The 22,672-nt window shown below is 35.7% G+C and overlaps 1 protein-coding gene across 1 annotated transcript; it reads left to right on the top strand.

The window, feature by feature from the left end:
- Window positions 1-11,127: 11,127 nt before the first annotated feature.
- Window positions 11,128-11,952, top strand: LOC142240799 (uncharacterized). Its single transcript, XM_075312529.1, has 2 exons — window positions 11,128-11,222; window positions 11,293-11,952. Exons 1-2 carry the CDS (start codon window positions 11,157-11,159, stop codon window positions 11,779-11,781), a joined length of 555 nt encoding a protein of 184 aa, XP_075168644.1. The 5' UTR covers window positions 11,128-11,156; the 3' UTR covers window positions 11,782-11,952.
- Window positions 11,953-22,672: the final 10,720 nt, after the last annotated feature.

Below are 22,672 nucleotides of genomic sequence, written 5' to 3'. Positions count from 1 at the left end.
GAAAATTTTGTTAAAATTTTATTCGGTTCATAATAATATTTTCATCATTTTCAAAATTTTATTTCTATAGAAAATTTTGTCAAAATTGTATTTCTATAGAAAATTTTGTTCAAATTTTATTCGGTTCATAATCATGGTTGCCACTCGAGCCACAAATAATCTACCAAGATTTTATTTCTATAGAAAATTTTGTCAAAAGTTTATTTCTATAGAAAAGTTTGTTAAAATTTTATTTCTGTAGAAATTTTTGTCAAAATTTTCTTTCTATAGAATATTTGGTCAAAATTTTTATTTCTACAGAAAATTTTGTGAAAATTTTATTTCTATAGAAAATTTTGTTAAAATTTTATTGCTGTAGAAAATTTTGTCAAAATTTTATGTCTACTTTGTCAAACTGAATTATATACGTATTGGATCGATCTTTTTTGATTTAATATATACCACGTATGGACTTACGTACAATTTAGAAGATGGTGTTAGGAGGTTTTAAGATACCTTGCCATCGGCAAGCGTTACCGCAACTTAAGTAATTCGATTGTGGATGGTAGTGTTTAGAAGAAGTTTCTACGCAATCCATGATGGAGGGTACATAAGCTTCGGCCTGGCCGAACTTACGGCCGTATATACTTGTTTAAATTGAAACTATCATTTCTGTGTTTGAAGACATTTCAATTAAAAATTAATTGGGTCAATTAATTTCGTGATTGGAGACAAAAAATATTTTTTTGTGTGCAGGCAATTCCAAATGCATTCCTTTACCGCTTGGCCAATTGTTGTTGCACACTTTATTTTTTTGTTCAACCCTTTGGTTTGACTTGTTATTTTATTCAAAATATTTATGCACACATTTGGAACGCAGCAGACAGCATGTCGCCAATCATGTTTTTCAAATTTACGGGGAAAGCAAAAACCAAATTGTTCGTCACGAGTTACTTCCACAGACTGATCTCTCCATCACGTGTCATTGGAAAAAAATACACACTCTTGTTCTCTTTTTGCTCTTTCTCTCCATCGCTCAAAACTATTCAATTTCAATTACATGTTTAATTGGGAACGGAAACATTTTGGGAACGGAAACATTTACAAACGTGATTTGTAATTGAAAATTGTTTCCGTATTGATTAACAAATTGATTGAATCAATTAATTTTTTAATTGGAAACGGAACCAATATCAATAATTTTTAATTGGATTTTATTCGAATTTGATTAAATAATTAATTCAATCGATTAACATATTAAGTGAATCCGTTTCCAAATTCAATTAAGTGTTTAATGGAAAAAAATCGGCTAATTCTGTACTTAATAAGAGTATAACTTCTCTAAGTGGTTTCACTGCAATGGGGAACGCCGTTCGGACTCGGTTATAAAAAGGAGGTCCCTTGTCATTGAGCTTAACATGGAACCGGGCAGCACTCAGTGTGGTAGAACTCATGAAAATTAGAGATATGTTAACCAATGTCGATCCAAGGATGGTGAGGCATTATTCCCCAAGCATAAGATAACGCAGAGAGTATAGCATAAAATATCTCGATAAGCAGCTCTTTATCTCAACTACTTACTCAGTATTTGTTGGAGAAGTACAATACATTTTTATTTAAAATTAACACGAAAAAATGAACATTTCCGTTTACCAGGATTTTTTTCAAATTGTTCGTTGTACAACGACTTCAATGACAAAATTTTGAAAGATTATAGCATTATAAACGAAATGAGAACGTTTGGCTTGGAAATTGTTAAATCTACTTTTCACACTCATTTTATTTCCTCTTCCAATACACTTATAGATCTGTTGTTTGTAAGCTGCTCAAATAAGGTGAAGCTCTATGATCAACTCTCGGCCCCAGTTTGTTCTCGACATGATCTCTGCTTTCTTACTTATGAATATGAGACTGATTTACCTTCGGAATTGATAACTTATTGGGATTTTCGAAATATTGATTATCAGTCTCTTCAAGCTGATATTATCTCGACTGACTGGGACCCTATTTATTATATGTTAGATGTTGATGAACAGATACAATATCTACAAGGAAGAATGAATTATATTTACGACAGAAATATTCCATTGAGAAGGAAAACTATTATTAACGCTCATAATCCCTGGTTTGATAAAACAATACAAGTTTTGATCAATAAGAAGGACAATGCATACTCAAGATGGAAGAGATATAAAATCCCAGAGTTGTATGCTATCTATAAAGATCTTAGAAATAGGACGACAAATACCATTAGGTTGAAGAAATCTCAGTATTACAGTCGAAAGTTTAAGGGTTGTGTTGGATCGAGACAAATTTGGAGGCAAGTTAAATCTATTGGCATTGGGAAAGAGAATATGGGCTCATCTAATATTAGTATTAATCCTAATGACTTAAATGATATTTTCGTTAATTTGCCTATGCAGTCCGCGGATCACAGTGTTTATGATTCGATACAAATCGATAACAAGGTTGAAAATTAATTTTCTTTTGAACATGTCACACAAGCCGATGTACATTGCAAGATATTTGCTATAAAATCTAATTCTGTTGGTTCTGACGAAATTGTTCCAGGATAGTAATCAGGTATATTTTGCCTCATATAACGCACATCTTTAATACTGTTATATTAACGTCACAATTTCCATTGTCTTGGAAGCACGCAAAAGTTATACCAGTTCCCAAAAATGGAAGCGATTTTCGACCTATATCGATTCTACCGTTTTTGTCAAAAGTGCTCGAAAACCTTTTAAGTGACCAGATACCAAACTATCTCAGAATTAATTCTTTTTTGACAAGTTTTCAATCAGGATTCAGAAAGAAACATAGTTGTCTAACTGCTCTCCAGGAAGTAACTGAAGTAAGTCAACTTGATAGTAATAATGTATCATTTCGGATATTATTGGATCATTCTAAGGCCTTTGATACGGTCGACCACAATATTCTGTGCCTAAAACTTTCAACATTTTTCAATTTTTCTCCGCAGTCCACGAATCTTATGCGTTCATATCTAAAGGGTGATTTGTTAAGAGCTTGATAACTTTTTTTTTTTAAAAAAACGCATAAAATTTGCAAAATCTCATCGGTTCTTTATTTGAAACGTTAGATTGGTCCATGACATTTACTTTTTGAAGATAATTTCATTTAAATGTTGACCGCGGCTGCGTCTTAGGTGGTCCATTCGGAAAGTCCAATTTTGGGCAACTTTTTCGAGCATTTCGGCCGGAATAGCCCGAATTTCTTCGGAAATGTTGTCTTCCAAAGCTGGAATAGTTGCTGGCTTATTTCTGTAGACTTTAGACTTGACGTAGCCCCACAAAAAATAGTCTAAAGGCGTCAAATCGCATGATCTTGGTGGCCAACTTACCGGTCCATTTCTTGAGATGAATTGTTCTCCGAAGTTTTCCCTCAAAATGGCCATAGAATCGCGAGCTGTGTGGCATGTAGCGCCATCTTGTTGAAACCACATGTCAACCAAGTTCAGTTCTTCCATTTTTGGCAACAAAAAGTTTGTTAGCATCGAACGATAGCGATCGCCATTCACCGTAACGTTGCGTCCAACAGCATCTTTGAAAAAATACGGTCCAATGATTCCACCAGCGTACAAACCACACCAAACAGTGCATTTTTCGGGATGCATGGGCAGTTCTTGAACGGCTTCTGGTTGCTCTTCACTCTAAATGCGGCAATTTTGCTTATTTACGTAGCCATTCAACCAGAAATGAGCCTCATCGCTGAACAAAATTTGTCGATAAAAAAGCGGATTTTCTGCCAACTTTTCTAGGGCCCATTCACTGAAAATTCGACGTTGTGGCAGATCGTAAGTCTATTCATGATGAAATGTCAAAGCATACTGAGCATCTTTCTCTTTGACACCATGTCTGAAATCCCACGTGATCTGTCAAATACTAATGCATGAAAATCCTAACCTCAAAAGAATCACCCTTTATCATCCAGGTCACAATCGGCGCCAATTGGTCTGATCCATTGTGCCTATCCACTATTGAAAATTGGCGGCAAAAATTATTTACAATCAATCTAGTATCGCCAAACATGGTATATCGATATATCTTATCAAAATCAAATGTTACCAACAAAAAGGGAGTCAATGCCCCTTATTCCAGGTGCGTTACTATGGAGGGGTCGAAATTGTAATTCCACTTGGAATACTATAGAATATACTATTAGATGGAGTTTAATTTATATTTGCTTATTTTCCTTATTAAGAAAGCGCCTTATCCCCAGAACTTGGTGTAAATAGTATAAAAAAGTAGTATAAAAATTAATTTTATTAATTAAAATTAAACAAATATTAACCATAAAAATCACATTCTTTGGTATCTAACTCTAATCCCGTCCCTCTGTGTTTGTTGTTCGCAGGATTCCGATAGCAATTATTAACCGAGTTTGATAAAATTTGGTACAACATGTTTTCTTGGTCAAAGGACAAACACGGTTGAATTTGGAAAAAATGGATCAAAGTTACATATAGCCCCCATATATATGTATCGCCCGATTTCGACAAATTAGACCATACTGCGCTTATTTACCACCCGATTGTCTTCAAATTTAACACAAAGTAATTTGTTATAGTACCCTTAAAGTGTACAAAATTTCATCAAATTCGGTTCAGATTTAGATATAGCTACCATATATATGTTTCGCCCGATTTTCACAAATTTGACTATAAAACCCTTACATTTATTTTAGTATGAACAAGTTTGGGCAGACAAACTTTACAGCACGTAAAAGTATACTTCCGCACGAACAATAATAAGCAAAAATTTTCATTAACAATCGTTAACATTTCTAGTTCTATTCCTCCCAAATATACGTATGTGTTACAATTTTCACATATAAACCGCACTTTTGAATCCATAAATTCAAGTTCAAAAACAAAAATATTTTGTAAAGTCTTTACAACATTTTGAACTACTAAACCTCCTCTTAGAATCTACATTTAAAAGTTTTCTTTATTCACTTTTATTGCAAAAAAAAATTAACCACGAAATTTGTCAATTTTTGTTCGCCTTGATTAAGCGCAACTGGCATAAATTTTGGTAAATATTGGCAGCCTTTTTCTTCGATTTTTACTATCCAAGATGTTCTATAGTAATTTCAATTGGAATATCCAATAATTTTTCATTTTGAAAATTTGACTTTTTGCCGCTGTTTTGCGATTTTCGCCCATAGTGCTATCTAGAGGTGTACCGCAGGGATCAGTACTTGGACCCTTGATGTATTCGATATAATCCAATGACTTACCACTTCAAAGTATTGTGATGTTCACATGTACGCTGATGATGTTCAGGTTTACATAAGTACCCCGAGGGAGGATGTTGACCATTGTGTTGAACAACTGAACAGCGACTTGAATCACATTTACATTTGGGCAAAGTCTAATGGGTTGAGCTTGAATCCCATAAAGTCTAAATGAATTATTATTGGCAAAAATGTTGCGCCTATTGAGATGCCTATTAGAATATCTGATACTGCAATAGAAGTTGTTGAGAGAAGTAAAAATCTTGGTGTAATCATAAATAATAGATTATCTTGGTCTGATCACATTAATGCTATAGTTGGGAGAACACATTCTGCAATAAGGAATCTATACTTAAGCCAAAAATATACGCCAGTTAGCATAAGACTTCTTTTGGGGAAATCTTTACTGATTCCTCAATTATTGTACGGGTGTGAACTATTTTCTAATTGCAACAGTGAATCGATGAGGAAAATGAATGTAGCTTTTAATAACATTGCACGCTACGTTTTTGGGAGGAATAGGCGAGATAGCATAACCGAATATGCAAATAAAATTTTCGGTGTTTCCTTCGTCAATTATTTGAAAATAAGAACTTACAAAAAATCATGTATAATAATGAACCCGAGTATTTATTTACATTTATACGGTTTGCCAGATCGCAAAGAGGAAAACAGATAATTCAGATAAGACATAATCGACATCTCTCAGAACATTTCTTTATTATACCCTCCACCATAGGATGGGGGGTATATTAACTTTGTCATTCTGTTTGTAACACATCGAAATATTGCTCTAAACCCCATAAAGTATATATATTCTGGGTCGTGGTGAAATTCTGAGTCGACCTGAGCATGTCCGTCCGTCCGTCAGTTGAAATCACGCTAACTTCCGAACGAAACAAGCTATGGACTTGAAACTTTGCACAAGTAGTTATTGATGTAGGTCGGATGGTATTGCAAATGGGCCATATCGGTCCACTTTTACGCATAGCCACCATATAAACGGACCCCCAAATTTGGCTGGTCCATAATTATAAAGGGTGATTTGTTAAGAGCTTGATAACTTTTTTAAAAAAAAAAACGCATAAAATTTGCAAAATCTCATCGGTTTTTTATTTGAAACGTTAGATTGGTCCATGACATTTACTTTTTGAAGATAATTTCATTTAAATGTTGACCGCGGCTGCGTCTTAGGTGGTCCATTCGGAAAGTCCAATTTTGGGCAACTTTTTCGAGCATTTCGGCCGGAATAGCCCGAATTTCTTCGGAAATGTTGTCTTCCAAAGCTGGAATAGTTGCTGGCTTATTTCTGTAGACTTTAGACTTGACGTAGCCCCACAAAAAATAGTCTAAAGGCGTCAAATCGCATGATCTTGGTGGCCAACTTACCGGTCCATTTCTTGAGATGAATTGTTCTCCGAAGTTTTCCCTCAAAATGGCCATAGAATCGCGAGCTGTGTGGCATGTAGCGCCATCTTGTTGAAACCACATGTCAACCAAGTTCAGTTCTTCCATTTTTGGCAACAAAAAGTTTGTTAGCATCGAACGATAGCGATCGCCATTCACCGTAACGTTGCGTCCAACAGCATCTTTGAAAAAATACGGTCCAATGATTCCACCAGCGTACAAACCACACCAAACAGTGCATTTTTCGGGATGCATGGGCAGTTCTTGAACGGCTTCTGGTTGCTCTTCACTCTAAATGCGGCAATTTTGCTTATTTACGTAGCCATTCAACCAGAAATGAGCCTCATCGCTGAACAAAATTTGTCGATAAAAAAGCGGATTTTCTGCCAACTTTTCTAGGGCCCATTCACTGAAAATTCGACGTTGTGGCTCGTTAGTAAGTCTATTCATGATGAAATGTCAAAGCATACTGAGCATCTTTCTCTTTGACACCATGTCTGAAATCCCACGTGATCTGTCAAATACTAATGCATGAAAATCCTAACCTCAAAAGAATCACCCTTTATATAGCCCCCATATAAACCGATTCACCGATATGGCTTGCGGAGCCTCTAAGAGAAACAACTTTCATCCGATCCGGCTGAAATTTGGTACATGGTGTTAGTATGTGGTCTTTAACAACCATGGTCCACATCGGTCCATAATTATATATAGCCCCCATATAAACCGATCCCCCGATTTGGCTTGCGGAGCCTCTAAGAGAAGCAAATTTCATCTGAACCGGCTGAAAATTGGTACATAGTGTTAATATATGGTCTCTAATGACCATGCAAAAATTGGTCCACGTCGGTCCATAATTATATATAGCCTCCATATAAACCGATCACCAGATTTGACCTCCGGAGCCTCTTGGAAGACGAAAATTCATCTGATTCGGTTGAAGTTTGGTACATGGTGGTAATATATGGCCTCAAACACCCATGCAAAAATTGGTCGAAATCGGTCCATAATTATATATAGGCCCTATATAAACCGATCCCCAGATTTGACCTCCGGAGCCTCTTGGAAGAGCAAAATTCATCCGATTCGATTGAAATTTGGTACGTGAAATTAGTATATGGTATATCCAACAACCATGCTGGAATTGGTTCATATCAGTCCATAATTATGTATAGCCCCCATAAAAACCGATCCCCAGATTTGACCTCCGGTGCCTTTTGGAGAAGCAAAATTCATCCGATCTGGTTGAAATTTGGTACGTGGTGGTAGTATATGCTATTTAACAACCATGGCAAAAGTGGTCCATATCAGTCCATAATCATATATAACCCCCATATAAACCGATCCCGAGATTTGGTTTTGGAGCCTCTTGGAGGAGCAAATTTCATCCGAGTCAGTTGAAATTTGGTACATTGTGCCATGTCTAGCTAGGTCCATATCGGTCTATAGTTATATATAGCCATCAGATAAATCGATCCCCAATCACACAAAATGTGGTCCATATCAAGTTCATAATTGTATATAGCCCCCATATTTCAATTCTGGCTCTCTACGTATCGTGCAAAAAGTCCATTTCGATTCGTAAATATTTGTAGACTTACCTATACATAACTTTTTGTCTAATATATACCACGTATGGACTAACTCACAATTTAGAAAACGATATTAAGAAGTTTTAAGATACCACAACCCAAGTAATTCGATTGTGGATGACATCGAATTACTTGGGTGGAGGGTACATAAGATTCGGCCTGGCCGAACTTACGGCCGTATACACTTGTTTTTACTAACAATGTGTTCCACGCTAGTGCATTAGCCGACTTAAATTTTGAGTCTATAGATTTTGTAGAAGTCTATCAAATTCTGTCCAGATCGAGTGATATTTAAATGTATGTATTTGGGACAAACCTTTATATATAGCCCCCAACACATTTGACGGATGTGATATGGTATCGAAAATTTAGATCTACAAAGTGGTGCAGGGTATAATATAGTCGTCCCCGCCCGACTTTAGACTTTCCTTACTTGTTTATTATTATAATCTATATATATATATAATTCAATCTATGTTTGTTTATTTGTTTGTTTGTTTGTTTGTATGTACCGAGTTGGCTCCGAAACGGCTGAACCGATTTACTTGAAACTTTCAGAGATCGTAGGGGGCGTTCATATGGTGAAAATAGGGTACCTCATTTTTTGACACCTGGTCGGGGTGGGGGACCTCCCCTTTGTCGGACTTTTTGAAAATTGGACCAAAGTTGACCGATTTGGTTGAAATTTTCGTTGAAGATTGGGGTTGGCATCTAGACAAAGATCCGCTACTTTTTATTTCGATATTTGGTGGCGGAGGGAGGCCTCTCCTTTGTTCGACTTTTTTTAAAGTACAGTGAAAAAACTAAAATTCTCTAAATTATCTGAGATTTACAGAGAACATGTGGTGAGGTTATGGAATTAATATGGGGTACCCGATGATTTCATATGTGGATGGGGAGGGGGACCTCCCCCTTGCCCTACTTTTTGAAACTTGGAACAAAATTATGCGATTTGCTTGAAATTTTCATTGAATGTTGGTGTTGGCATGTAGACAAAAATCCGCTACATTATTTTTCGATATTTGGTCGGGGAGGGGGACCACCCCTTTGCCCGACTTTTTTTAAAGTACAGTGAAAACAACTGAAATTTTACGGAAAAATGGGTGAGGTTATGAAATTTATATCAGGTTCCTGATTTTTTTAATAAAAATAAAAGGGCATAGGGAGACATCCGCTTCTCTTAAGTACATACAGAGAAACAATTAAACTTTACCGAGTTACTTGAAATTTACAGAGGACTGGGGAGAGATCGTAACCTCTGTCAACCGTAATAGTTGATACCTGATTTTGTGATTTTTGGACGGAAGAGAGGCCGCCCCTTTAGGCTTATAATTTGCTTGACATTTTCTGGGACGTTTACAAAAGATACGCTTTTCGACATTTGGTCGGGGAGGAGGTCCTCCTCTAAAACTGCACAAAAATGGCTCTATTAACCATGTTCCTTAATCTATATCTGTCCATAAAGCTCGAAAAATAATTGTATAATTAGATATAATGCATTTGGACGTCAATTGTCTGTTTCGGTATCAGGCTAACATGAAATATAAAAAAATTTAAGTTTTCTTGAAATTTACAAAGGAAGCGGGGGAAAAGGTTATAAATGAAGAGGTAACCTTCATTGCCCCACACTTGAAGGAAAGTTTCAAGAATTTTCAGGGAAGGTTAGGGTGCTATTCACTACGGTGTTTGTCGATATTATATCGGGGAAAGTGACGTCCCTTTAAAACAATAGAGCAAAAATTAAACATCTCCGATCTACTTGAAATTTACAGGGAACGTGGGAGGAGGTGATGAAATTTATACATGATTTTTAAATTAATATATGATTTTTCGATATCTGGTTGGGGAAGGGGAAAATTGAAATAAACTTTGTCGATTTACTTCGATAGAATTTATAGGGAGTAGTTGCGAAATTAATATAGGGTACGTGATAGTCCGATATCAGGTCAGAGTGGAGCGAAGGTGGGGAGAGAGTTCCCTTTTGTCGGTTTTTTCTCTTAAATTAAAAGTGGAGGGTTGTCCGTAAATGGGAACTCGGTATATAATTTTATGATTTTTGCACAGGCTTCTTTCTTCCAGACTTCTTATTAGTAAAGAGAGGGTTCCCTTTTGTCCGTTTTTTTTTTTTCTTAAGTTGAAAGTAGAGGGTTGTCCGTAAATGGGAACTCGGTACATAATTTTATGATTTTTGCACAGGCTTCTGCCAGACTTCTTCTTAGTAAAGAACTTAAATTTACACGAAATTGGCAGCCAACGTAGAGGGTGCATTATTTTCCAACATTTTAGCAAATGTTAATGTGGTAAAATTTTTTACTACTTTTGCCTTTTCCGATTTATTGGATGGGAAACAGTAATTCTTTGTATGTTATTATAATATAATGCTTAATTTTCAGATATGTTGAGGAGAAGGATACCTTTCCTTGACAAACCACACTTAAAATTCACAAGAAATATAGAAGAAGGTACACCCTCTCCCGCCGTATTTGTACCTATAAACGAAAAATCAAGTAGTCCGATTTGTTTAAAAGAATTCAAATCTTTTCGAATTTGTTTTCAGCACGAAGGATATAGATGACTAAGTTAACGCAAAATGTTCCTCCAAATACGCTTCGGAAGGCGCAGCGAAGCGGGCCGGGTTACGCTAATAAATAAATAAATAAATAACGTAGACAGAGGAGGATAGATGATATCAACAAAAATAGTGTCACAGAGAAATTAAATAATTTTAAAATATCATGTACTCGAGTGATACAACTGGTGTGATGTTTACAACTTAGATTCGAAACTGAATTACAAGATAAATTGGCACAAAACCGTTATGTAATTCCGTACCTGATGCCGAATGATGATAGATAAAAATTTCCCTATAAAATACTTGACACCAAACGGTGTCTGTATTAAGTAGTTTTTCATACCATAATGATGTCGTGCCGGGTATGTGTCTCAATATTCGTAATTCTATTCCTTCGGCTGTCCCATGGCGAGGTACGTTCGATATACAAAGTCCTTTGTAATGGAAATTTCAATCTCACTTTCCTTTAATTCATCCATCAAGCAAAATTGGTCCTATGATATACTAAACATTGAAGTAAAATTTGACAACCCTGATGTGGTAAATGCATCGATTACAGCAGCCAGAGTTGCACGGGGAGTATACCTCGCCAATGGTGTCTTAGATATCAAGGAAGATTTGACTGATGATTGTGAAATTGGGATGGAAATGTTCTTTAGCCCAACAGGTCTCAGAAACAGCTACACTCGAACACCTTTCGCCATAGCCAGAAGTAAACTATCGCATATCTTTAATTATTACTACAAACCAATTGCGATGAAATCGATAAAGGAATGCAGTGACAATGCCCCATATACAGAAGATGTGTTCAAACTTCCTATTACAAAGCGCTTGATCACTTTCACAAATTGTACAGTATCGCCTGAGAATATGCCATCGCATATGAAATCAGGATACTACCGCAATGTATTTAGCCTACACAAGCAATGCAGTGGATCCTTTATACTAGAATCTTTGGTCAATCCGGTATAAACTGAGTATGTTTTATGGATATATGCTGAATGATGATCCCGCCTATACAAACCAAATTGCAATTATTTAGTATTAGTTATTCAAGGGATTTGGTGTACTTTTCAGTTATATTTTCTCTAATTAATCTCACAATTTTGAATTACATATAAAAAATATTTATTTAATATTTTAATTTTCACATTAAATCAATCAATTTAGAAATCAAATTAAATTTCTTTCAATTCAAATGAACTTTGTATTCCCTCCAGGATGAAGGCTATATTAACTTTGTCATTTCGTTTGCCACACATGGAAAAATTGGTCTCATACCTTATAAAATATATTTTGGGTCGTGGTAAAAGTCTGAGTAGATCTACCGGTGTTCGTCCGTCTGTTGAAATCACGCTAATTTTTGAATGAAGCTACAGCCAGAAAAAGTGCCTTCGAAGGTAAAGGAAAAAATGTTTATTAATTTAGTTGAGCAATTTTAATTTTCATTAAGTTAAATTTCTGTGTACCAAGTGGCATTTTTGTGTGGGTGCGTAGCTCATATTTATATGAATTGGCATCAGATTTATTCACTCAGTTGCTTACAACTTTGTCATTTTTCGGTGTTGCCGCGCATAATTGCGAATCACATCGATTCATAATTATTTACAGACTCCCCTATATATACCTATCAAGAACTAATTTCTATAAGTATTTAATCTGTCATTTTTATACCCACCACCATAGAATGCTGATGGGGGTATAATAAGTTTGTCATTCCGTTTGTAACACATATCGGAAATATCGATTTCCGACTATACAAAATATACATATATTCTTAATCAGGGAGAAATTGTAAGACGATATAAGCATGCCAGCCCTCAATAATGGCGTTATAGTCCTAAAATTTGGCACAGATTCGTCCTTTGTCTGTATGTAGGCCAAGTTCGAAGATGGGCTATATCAGTCCAGGTTTTGATATAGTCCCTACGGGAGGTCGGTTCATACCTCCCTTTTTGGGGCCTTGAGCATCACACCACAATTTTCATGTGATTTGTCTGAAATTGGAAATGTAGCGATATTTTATGTCCAAAACAAGTAAGGAAAGTCTAAAGTCGGGCGGAGCCGACTATATTATACCCTGCACCACTTTGTAGATCTAAATTTTCGATACCATATCACATCCGTCAAAAGTGTTGGGTGCTATATATAAAAGGTTTGTTCCAAATACATACATTAAAATATCACTCGATTTGGACAGAATTTGATAGACTTTTACAAAATCTATAGACTCAAAATTTAAGTCGGTTAATGCACTAGGGTGGAACGCAATGTTAGTAAAAAAATATGGGAAACATTTAAATCTGAAGCAATTTTAAGGAAACTTCGCGAAAGTTTATTTATGATTTATCGCTCGATATATATGTATTAGAAGTTTAGGAAAATTATAGTCATTTTTACAACTTTTCTACTAAGCAGTGGCGATTTAACAAGGAAAATGTTGGTATTTTGATCATTTTTGTCGAAATCAGAAAAACGTATATATGGGAGCTATATCTAAATTTGAACCGATTCAATCCAATTTGGCACACATGACTATATTACTAATTGTACTCCTAGTGCAAAATTTCAACCAAATTGGGCCAAAACTCTGGCTTCTGGGGCCATATAAGTCCATATCGGGCGAAAAATATATATGGAAGCTATATCTAAATCCGAACCGATTTCAGTCAAATTTGGCACACATGACTATACTGCCAATTGTACTCTTTGTGCGAAATTTCACGCTAATCGGGATAAAACTCTGGCTTCTGGGCCCATATAAGTGCATATCGGGCGAAAGCTATATATGGGAGATATATCTAAATCTGAATCGATTTCAACCAAATTTGGCACGCATAGCTACAATGCGAAATCTACTCCCTGTGCAAAATTTTAACCAAATTGGGCCAAAACTCTGGCTTTTAGGACCATATTAGTCCATATCGGGCGAAAGATATATATGGGAGCTATATCTAAATCTGAACCGATTTCAATCAAATTTTGCACACTTGACTATACGACTAAGTGTTATGTTTGTGCAAAATTTCAAGCAAATCGGTATAAAACTCTGGCTGCTGGGTCCATATTAGTGCATATCGGGCGAAAGATATATATGGGAGCTATATCTAAATCTGAACCGATTTCTTCCAAAATCAATAGGGTTCTATTCTGACCCAAATTAGGAACATGTGCCAAATTTGAAGGCGATTGGGCTTAAATTGCGACCTAGACTTTGATCACAAAAATGTGTTCACAAACAGACGGACATGGTTATATCGACTCAGGGACCCACCCTGAGCATTATTGCCAAAGACACCATGTTTCTATCACGCCTCCTTCTGGGTGTTACAATGCACTAATGGGTGTTACATATGCACTAACTTATAATACCCTGTTCCACAGTGTGGCGCAGGATATAAAGAGATGCGTCGAATGTGTCCACATTTTGTTATAACCCCTATATAAACCGAACTCCCTATTTGACTTCATGAGCATCTAGAGACCCCAATTTTTATACGATTTGGCTGAAATTCAAAATGTAAAGGTATTTGTGGTCCCAAAAGTGTTGTGACGAATATAATGTGTATCGTTTTACGCTTTGGTATAGCCCGCGTATAGGCCGATCTCCCGATTTGACATCTTGGGACTCTCAACACCGCAATTTGTATCCGATTCGCTTGAAATATAATATCTGGGGGTATTTTAGGTCCACAAAGAGATGTGCCAAATACGGTGTATAGTGGTCTTGGTTTTGATATAGCTCCCATATAAACCGATTTACATGCGATTTGCCTGAAATTAAAAATCTAGAAGATCTTTAGGTCCACAAAGGTGGGTGTCGAATATGATGTGTATCGGTTCATGTTTTTTATATAGAGCCCATATAGGCCAACCACGGTCTATACTTTATTGTGTCACCCATGTAAACCGATCACCCGTTTTTAATTCATGGGCATCTACTAGACACCACAATTTTTATCCTATTGTCGTGTATTTGTAAATCTATATAATCCTAATATAGACCGGTCTCCCCATTTAACTTCAAACTTGCACGAAACTAGATGTGAAATTTCCCGAGTTTACTCCTTGCGCTCATTCGAGTAATGGGGTTAAACATCTATAGAATTTATTTTGCAAATCATATGAAAGGTCACCGCGGATTGCAACTGGATGTCACTCCAAACAGCATCTGCACCATGAGTCCCAAATGCTTTCGGCGAAGCAACACTGTCATCTCCTCACCTACCAGCACCTGATAAAGTGAAGAGGGGTAAATCACCCAAACCATGCCACATCTAGGGGGTTACCAACCGAACTAGCCAAACCCATTCGATTCGATTTCAGGAAAGATATACAGTCAATTAACCACGTAATTGGCGATGGCAGTGATGAGGGAATAAGGACGGCACACACGGCAGCAGATAAGAAGGCTATAGATTCCTACCAGTACAGTGTTGTGCTGGGCGGAAAACCACCACCTATCAGCGATGACGAGAGGGAGATCAGGTCGGTGCTATTCCAGATAAGATCTGGCATCTCCAGATACTTAAACAGTTATCTCTCCCTTCAGAACCCGGCAATTCAATATGTCAGGGAGTCACCGTGGCGCAATGGTTAGCATACCCGCCTTGCATACACAAGGTCGTGGGTTCGATTCCTGCTTCGACCAAACACCAAAAAGTTTTTCAGCGGTGGATTATCCCACCTCAGTAATGCTGGTGACATTTCTGAGGGTTTCAAAGTTTCTCTAAGTGGTTTCACTGCAATGTGGAACGCTGTTCGGACTCGGCTATAAAAAGGAGGTCCCTTGTCATTGAGCTTAACATGGAGTCGGGCAGCACTTAGTGATAAGAGAGAAGTTCACCAATGTGGTATCACAATGGACTGAATAGTCTAAGTGAGCCTGATATTTCGGGCTGCCACCTAACCTAACCTAAGATGTTTGTTCGTATTGTGCACAATCGCCTTACGTCACGAGGCATCTCTTCGCCTACTTCACTCTGGAGTCATACAGTAGAGGCAGCTTACTTTCTCGAACTGGATGTAGAAGCTTAAATGTCTAATCATTATAATTTGCTTTGTATTCTTATTCTCCCTATTTGATTGTCACAAATAATTCACTAAACCCAATGTGAATTAAAGGGTGATACGGTCAAAATTTGGTCAATATAAACTTGACGTATTTCTTTCAATTTTGCATTTAAAAAACCTAAACACCCCTCATTTTGAAGGTGTGTGTAGAATGTTGCTCCTATTTTGATTTTGGAATTCACTCTTCAGTTGTCAAAATGCCGTCCAAGCGTATCAAAATTTTGCTCGCGCATCGCGAAAATCCGAGCTACTCGCACGCAAAGCTGGCAAAATCGCTAAAAGTTGCCAAATCAATCGTTACAAATGTAATTAAAGTGTTTGGGGAAGTCTGGATCGGGGGGAAATCGAAAACCGGAAGCCGCTGAGACGACAAAGAGAGTTGCCGGTAGTTTCAAGCGAAACCCTAACCTCTCTCTCCGAGGTGCCGCAAATAAGCTGGGTGTATCGTCTACAACCGTGCATCGACTTACAAGAAGGTAGTGACTCCAAATCGCGATGATAAACAAAATACGACGGCCAAAGCGCGATCCCGGAGGCTGTACACGACGATGCTGACGAAGTTTGACTGCGTGGTAATGGACGACGAAACCTACGTCAAAGCCGACTACAAGCAGCTTCCGGGACAGGAGTTTTATACGGCAAAAGGAAGGGGAAAAGTAGCAGATATTTTCAAGCACATAAAACTGTCAAAGTTCGCAAAGAAATATCTGGTTTGGCAAGCCATCTGTACCTGTGGCTTGAAAAGCAGCATTTTCATAGCTTCCGGGACTGTCAACCAAGAAATTTACGTGAAAGAGTGTTTGAATAAACGTCTGCTGCCTTTCCTGAAGAAACACGGTTGTTCCGTACTGTTTTGGCCGGATTTGGCATCTTGCCATTACGGTAAAAAGGCCATGGAGTGGTACGCCGCCAACAACGTGCAGGAGGTTCCCAAGGACAAAAACCCTCCCAACAAGCCAGAGCTCCGCCCAATTGAGAAATACTGGGCTATTATCAAGCGGAACCTAAAGAAGACCAAAAAACTGCTAAGGACGAGCAGCAGTTCAAGGCAAACTGGCTTTCTGCGGCGAAGAAAGTGGACAAGGTGGATGTACAAAATCTGATGGCAGGTTTCAAGCGTGAGGCCCGGCAATTCGGATTTGGAAAAGCGAAAGCCTAACTGAATATTTTTCCTGAATTTTATACCAATTGAACTTGAAAAAGAAATTTAATTTGATTTTTTAAATAAACGATTTCACCGATTTACACGCGTTTTCCCCAACCCAAATTTTGACCGTATCACCCTTTATCATAGACTCGAACCTCGCACAAAAAGTTGGCTTTGCCCTCATAAGTGTAGGCTTGTTCAATTCCGAATTATAAAAGGCAACTTTCTTTAAAGATATATGAAACAAAAACAAAAAAGTTAAAATTATTGTTTAAAAATAAGAAAATCGCGACTCACGTACACACAAAAATATTTTTTTCTGATTCAATCACGAAATTAATTGATCCAATTAATTTTTTAATTGAAATGTCTTCAATCACAGAAATGATAGTATCAATTAATAAATTAATTGATGGCCAATTAAAAAATTAATTGATACTATTAATTTTTGTAATTGATTTTTGTTTCAATTAAAATATTTCTTGAATCAATTAAATTTTTCATTGAATATTTTTTAAAACTCAATTAAAATTTTAATTGGAAACATTTTCGTGAAATTTTTTTCTGTCTATATAAAATTTGAATAGAATAGCTTCTTGAGTACACAGAAAAAAGTGAATAATTGAATCAAATACAAAAATTGTGAATTCAATTATTTTTGTATTTGATTTTCAGCTTATGACGAAAATTGTATATCCAATTACCCAAATTGTAAGGTTGTCATAAAACTATTTTCAAATGAAGTAATATTTGCGTTGAGTATAAATGTAATTGGAATTTGTCAAAATATTCAAATGACATAGTACTCAATCCAAATACATTAGTATTTGAAGTATATAGTGTTTTCAATTACAGTCGTAATTGAACTGAGTACAATGTTTATAGAATTTTGTAACCTATACAATTACTATCGTAATTGTGTTTATTACGATGTTAATCAATACAATCTTTGTACTATATAATCTATGTTAATTTAAGAAAATTATACAAATACACTCTGAAAAAAATTTTATGCATTTTATTATAAAAAAGAAATTCTGAAAATATGTATAATTGAAAATACAGCGAAGTACATGTTTGGTAGAAAAATACAGAATATTCATTATAAACGACGTATTTAACAGACTAACGCACAAAGTTTTTGAATTATCTGTACCACCTGCTGGAAGTTCCCAAATCTTCCTCATTTATATGCGATTTGTTTAGGCATCCTGCTCTTCTGTAATACAAACATCTATTCATTTCAAAGTTTCGAAAATATTTCAAAGTTTTACATGATTTTACCTTCTATTGCTGGGAAGAAATCCTCGAAATCCCCTTTTTCGAAGTAAACACATTTTCCTCTAGGCCACATATTTTTGACAGTCGGCTTATATCCATTAATAGGGGAATTTGACGTGTACACGAACTAATTGAAAAAACAAAATAGAAAGAATGTAATTGTATATACATTCCAAAGCTTATTCGCAAGTTTTTAAACGATCCAATTCAGGATGTGTGTAAGTTTATACTACGAAAGAAATCATTTACATATTTTATTAAAGTTTTCAGCCAATTTTAAAAATTTTACGAACGTAGAAATATGTACTAAATATATTAAATTAACTTTCCATAGTAAAAAGTTTGTGCTGTGATACTTTCGTCGTGATCCCGACTAATAGTCGAAGTCACGAGAATTCTCGTGAGTCTAGAAATTGTTGTGAACCGTTAATCGTCTTTAAAAGTTCTGTTTGCGTGAACGTACATGAGTATTTCTTGAATGTGCTTGAGAGAGAGAGAAAGAATTCTACCAACACGTCACAGGTTAGACTCACAATGAAAATGTTCATTTTTACGAAGAGAATTCTTTCAGTGTAGTTTCCAAAAAACGCGCTTGACCAAAAAAACTGGTATTTAGATAAAGGTACTTACCTGCGATAAAAATACAATATAGTGCGCCAAAAATGTTGTAAATGTTAACATTTCGAATCGCGGTACCGATACCACGGTTTATTTGCGGGTAAATTCGACCATTTTCTTAAGAAGATTCTTAATAATAACAATAAATGGCATTTTATTGTTTGTATTAATTTATTTTTCGTTACGTAGCAACGTCATAAACAGTTTTATCAGGCAATTACGCATTATACTTAAATCAATAACTTTTATACTTAGTCCAATTGAACATAGTAATTGCTGTGTTGTGAATTCAATTACCAGTGAATTTTGATATTTTTGCCAGTTTTTCATTCAACCAATTATTTTCATGTTTGACTTAATAAAAATCGTATTTGGTATAATTTTTTCATTCAATTATGCCAATAATTGATTTTTATTTTGCTTCAGTTTTTTCTGTGTAGTTGGACTTAAGGGCATTTTGGAAGTGCTTTCGTAGTTGTGTCTGTAGAAAAACTTCCCAAGTTTTTTGCTGGAACTTTGTACGCAATCCATGGTCAATGATATATAAGAGACTTAAGATATTGATTACTGATAATGCTAGATGAATCGCAACTGGATTCCCAGGATTTGCTGGGAAAACAAAAAATTCCTCATGAAAATTTCAGGTATGACAGGGATGGTAAGGCATTATTCCCAAACATAAGACAATGCAGATAGTATAGCACATGTGATCTCGATAAGCAAATTTTTATCTCCACAACTTACACAATTTTTGTTACGGAAGAGCAATACATTTTAACCTGAAATTAACAAACACAAAAAAAACTGAACATTTCCTTTTACCAGGAAATTTTGTCAAATTGTTCGTTGTACTCTTCTGATATATCGTTAACGTAGACAGAGGAGGATAGATGATATCAACAAAAAAGTGTCACAGAGAAATTAAATAATATTTAAATTTCGTGTACTCGAGTGATACAACTGGTGTGATGTTTACAACTTAGATTCGTAAGTGAAGCATTAGCGTAGCTAGACAATTTTCCTAGGGGGGCTATAGCCCCCCTAGCTGAAAATTTATAGACTGAACTTATAGGTTCAATTAATGTTTTATTTCATAAAAATGAATAACAATATAGACATCAAAATAACTCGACAATTAATTTATAATAAACCAACTAAAAGTAGTTTCACACTTTTCCCAGCAAAAAAATTGGGAGTTGTTCTAAAGGCACAACTTTAAAAGCACTTCCAAAAATGTCCCCACAAAGAAGTTAATTATTTTAACTACACAGGAAGTTTTTTTACTTCATTTTTTTCATATTTTAATGCGTAATTTTTTGTTTTCTTTTAAACAAAAGTAAGAATAAATAAAATGGTACAAATAATTCAAATTTTGCCACAAAAATGCTAAATTCATTATAGAAATTTTTATAGAATTTTTGAAAATATTCAAGGGAAAACGTTTCAAACAAGCGTTAGAATGTATTACAAATCATAAAAAATATAACAATTAATTATTTGGGAAAATATAACACTGAATTCGGATCACACCTTAAGAAGTGATGCAAATTAATTGCAACGGCTGTTGAAACGGTGGACATTCGTTCTATGACAATTTCATATTACATTCATCGCTTCTCCGCCAATTTTGCACCACTTCCGGACCCAAAAAGAACATTTTCACTTCTTTTTTGGCTACGCTTTTTTGCAGCATTATTAAGATATTAATTTATGAAAGAATAGTATCAATTACTATTTTTTTTAAATTAAATTGACTAAACCAGACTAAACAAAATAATAAAGGAGCTTTAGTTATTCAACTAAATCAAAAGTTCAACCACAGAATTATTTTATAAATACCAGATTTGAAACATTGCCATTGGCAACTGCTACCACAACCAAAGTAATTCGATTGTGCATGAAAGTCTTTAGCGGAACTTTGTGCGGTTGTATATACTTGTTTAATTTTTAGAAAAATTTAAAATCGTAAATAGGTTTTCAAATTCTGGGGGGGGGCTAAAATTTTTCTGGGGAGGTCTAAGCCCCCTCCCCAGAGGCCTTCCTACGCTTATGAAGTGAAGTACAAGTCAAATTGACATAAAACTTTGTGTCATTTTGTACCCGGTACCGAATGATGGTACATAAAAATTTCCCTATAAAATACTTGACACCAAACGATGTCTGTATTAAGTAGTTTTTCATACCATAATGATGTCGTGTCGGGTATATGTCTCAATAATCGTAACATAATTCTATTTCTGCGGCTGTCCCATGGTGGGGTAAGTTCGATACATAAAGTCCTTTGTAATGGAAACTTCTATCTCACTATCCTTTAATTCATCCATCAAGCAAAATTGGTCCTATGATATACTCAGCATTGATGTAAAATTTGACAACCCTGATTAGTGCATCGACTAAAGCAACTAGAGTTGCACGGGGAGTATACCTCGCCAATGGTTTCTTAGATATCAAGGAAGATTTGACCGATGATTGTGAACTTGGAATGGAAATGTTCTTTAGCCCAACAGGTCTCAGAAACAGCTACGTTCGAACACCTTTCGCCATAGCCAGGAGTACAATGACATATATCGCTAATGTTTATTACAAACCAATTGCAATGAAATCGATGTCTTCAGACCTCCTCTTACAAAGCGCTTGGTCACTTTCACAAATTGTACAGTATCGCCTGAGAATATGCCATCGCATATGAAATCAGGATACTACCGCAATGTATTTACCCTACACAAGCAATGCAGTGGATCCTTTATACTGAAACTTTGGTCAATCCGGTATAAACTGAGTATGTTTTATGGATATATGCTGAATGATTATCCCGATGACACAAACCAAGATGCAATGACTTATTATTAGTTGTTCAAGGGATTTGGTGTACCTTTCAGTTTTTTTTTTTCTCTAATTAATCTCACAATTTTGAATTGCATATAAAAAATGTAATATATATTTAACGTTGTAATTTTCACATTGAATGGATCAGTTTTGAAATCAAATGAAATCTCTTGCAATTCAAATGAAATTTGTATTCTCTCCAAAATGAGGACTATATTAACTTTGACATTCCGTTTGCCACACATGGAAAAATTTGTCTCAGACCCTATGAAGTATATTCTGTGTCGTGGTGAAAGTCCGAGTCGATCTACCAATGTCCGTCCATCTGTTGAAATCACACTGACTTCCGAACGCACCAACCCTGAATACGACGGCGCTTTTGGGAATCCCCACCACGTCAAAAACAATCGTATACGACATCCAAAAATTCTCGCAAAAGCGCCGTCACTATTTAGAAGTTGTACCATGCCAAGTTACTAAAAAAGGTTTGGATGATTGCAATTATTAGGTGCCTTTTTAGATAAATCACATCACATTTAACATAACATTTTCATTAATAAAAGAATGATGTTGAGTTACAAGTAGCAAGTTACATGTTGCAGCGTCTATCAGCCACTTGTTTATTCTTGATGGAGCCAGCGTGTCTGGAAAAATATCTGAAAAACTATCACTTTATTCCATTTGGAAATTCGAAAATTGTTCACCAATATACCTTTTATAATTTAAAGCGAAATAACTATGTTTTCAGCACTTCATTTTCGTTTCTATTTAAATAAATTATAATAAGCTAGTCGAGCTTGGTGTTTCACAAAAATATAAAATGGCTCTTGTAACAATAGTGATGACAAAATACTTTCATGTACATTTACTACTTTTTGATACGTTTGCCCCATCACAGATGGCGATTGATGTAGTGTC

This window comes from Haematobia irritans, chromosome 5 (genome assembly GCF_050003625.1).
Source record: "Haematobia irritans isolate KBUSLIRL chromosome 5, ASM5000362v1, whole genome shotgun sequence".
Lineage (NCBI taxonomy): Eukaryota > Metazoa > Arthropoda > Insecta > Diptera > Muscidae > Haematobia > Haematobia irritans.
The sequence above is the reverse complement of the archived record's forward strand: the minus strand, read 5'-3'. Positions and strand labels throughout refer to the sequence as shown.

Excerpts from the sequence above, each read along its gene's own strand:
- LOC142240799 (XM_075312529.1), top strand. The coding sequence starts at position 11,157 with ATGATGTCGTGCCGGGTATGTGTCTCAATATTCGTAATTCTATTCCTT. Across the intron at positions 11,223-11,292 it reads TTCGGCTGTCCCATGGCGAG|CAAAATTGGTCCTATGATAT; the intron begins GTACGTTCGATA and ends TCATCCATCAAG.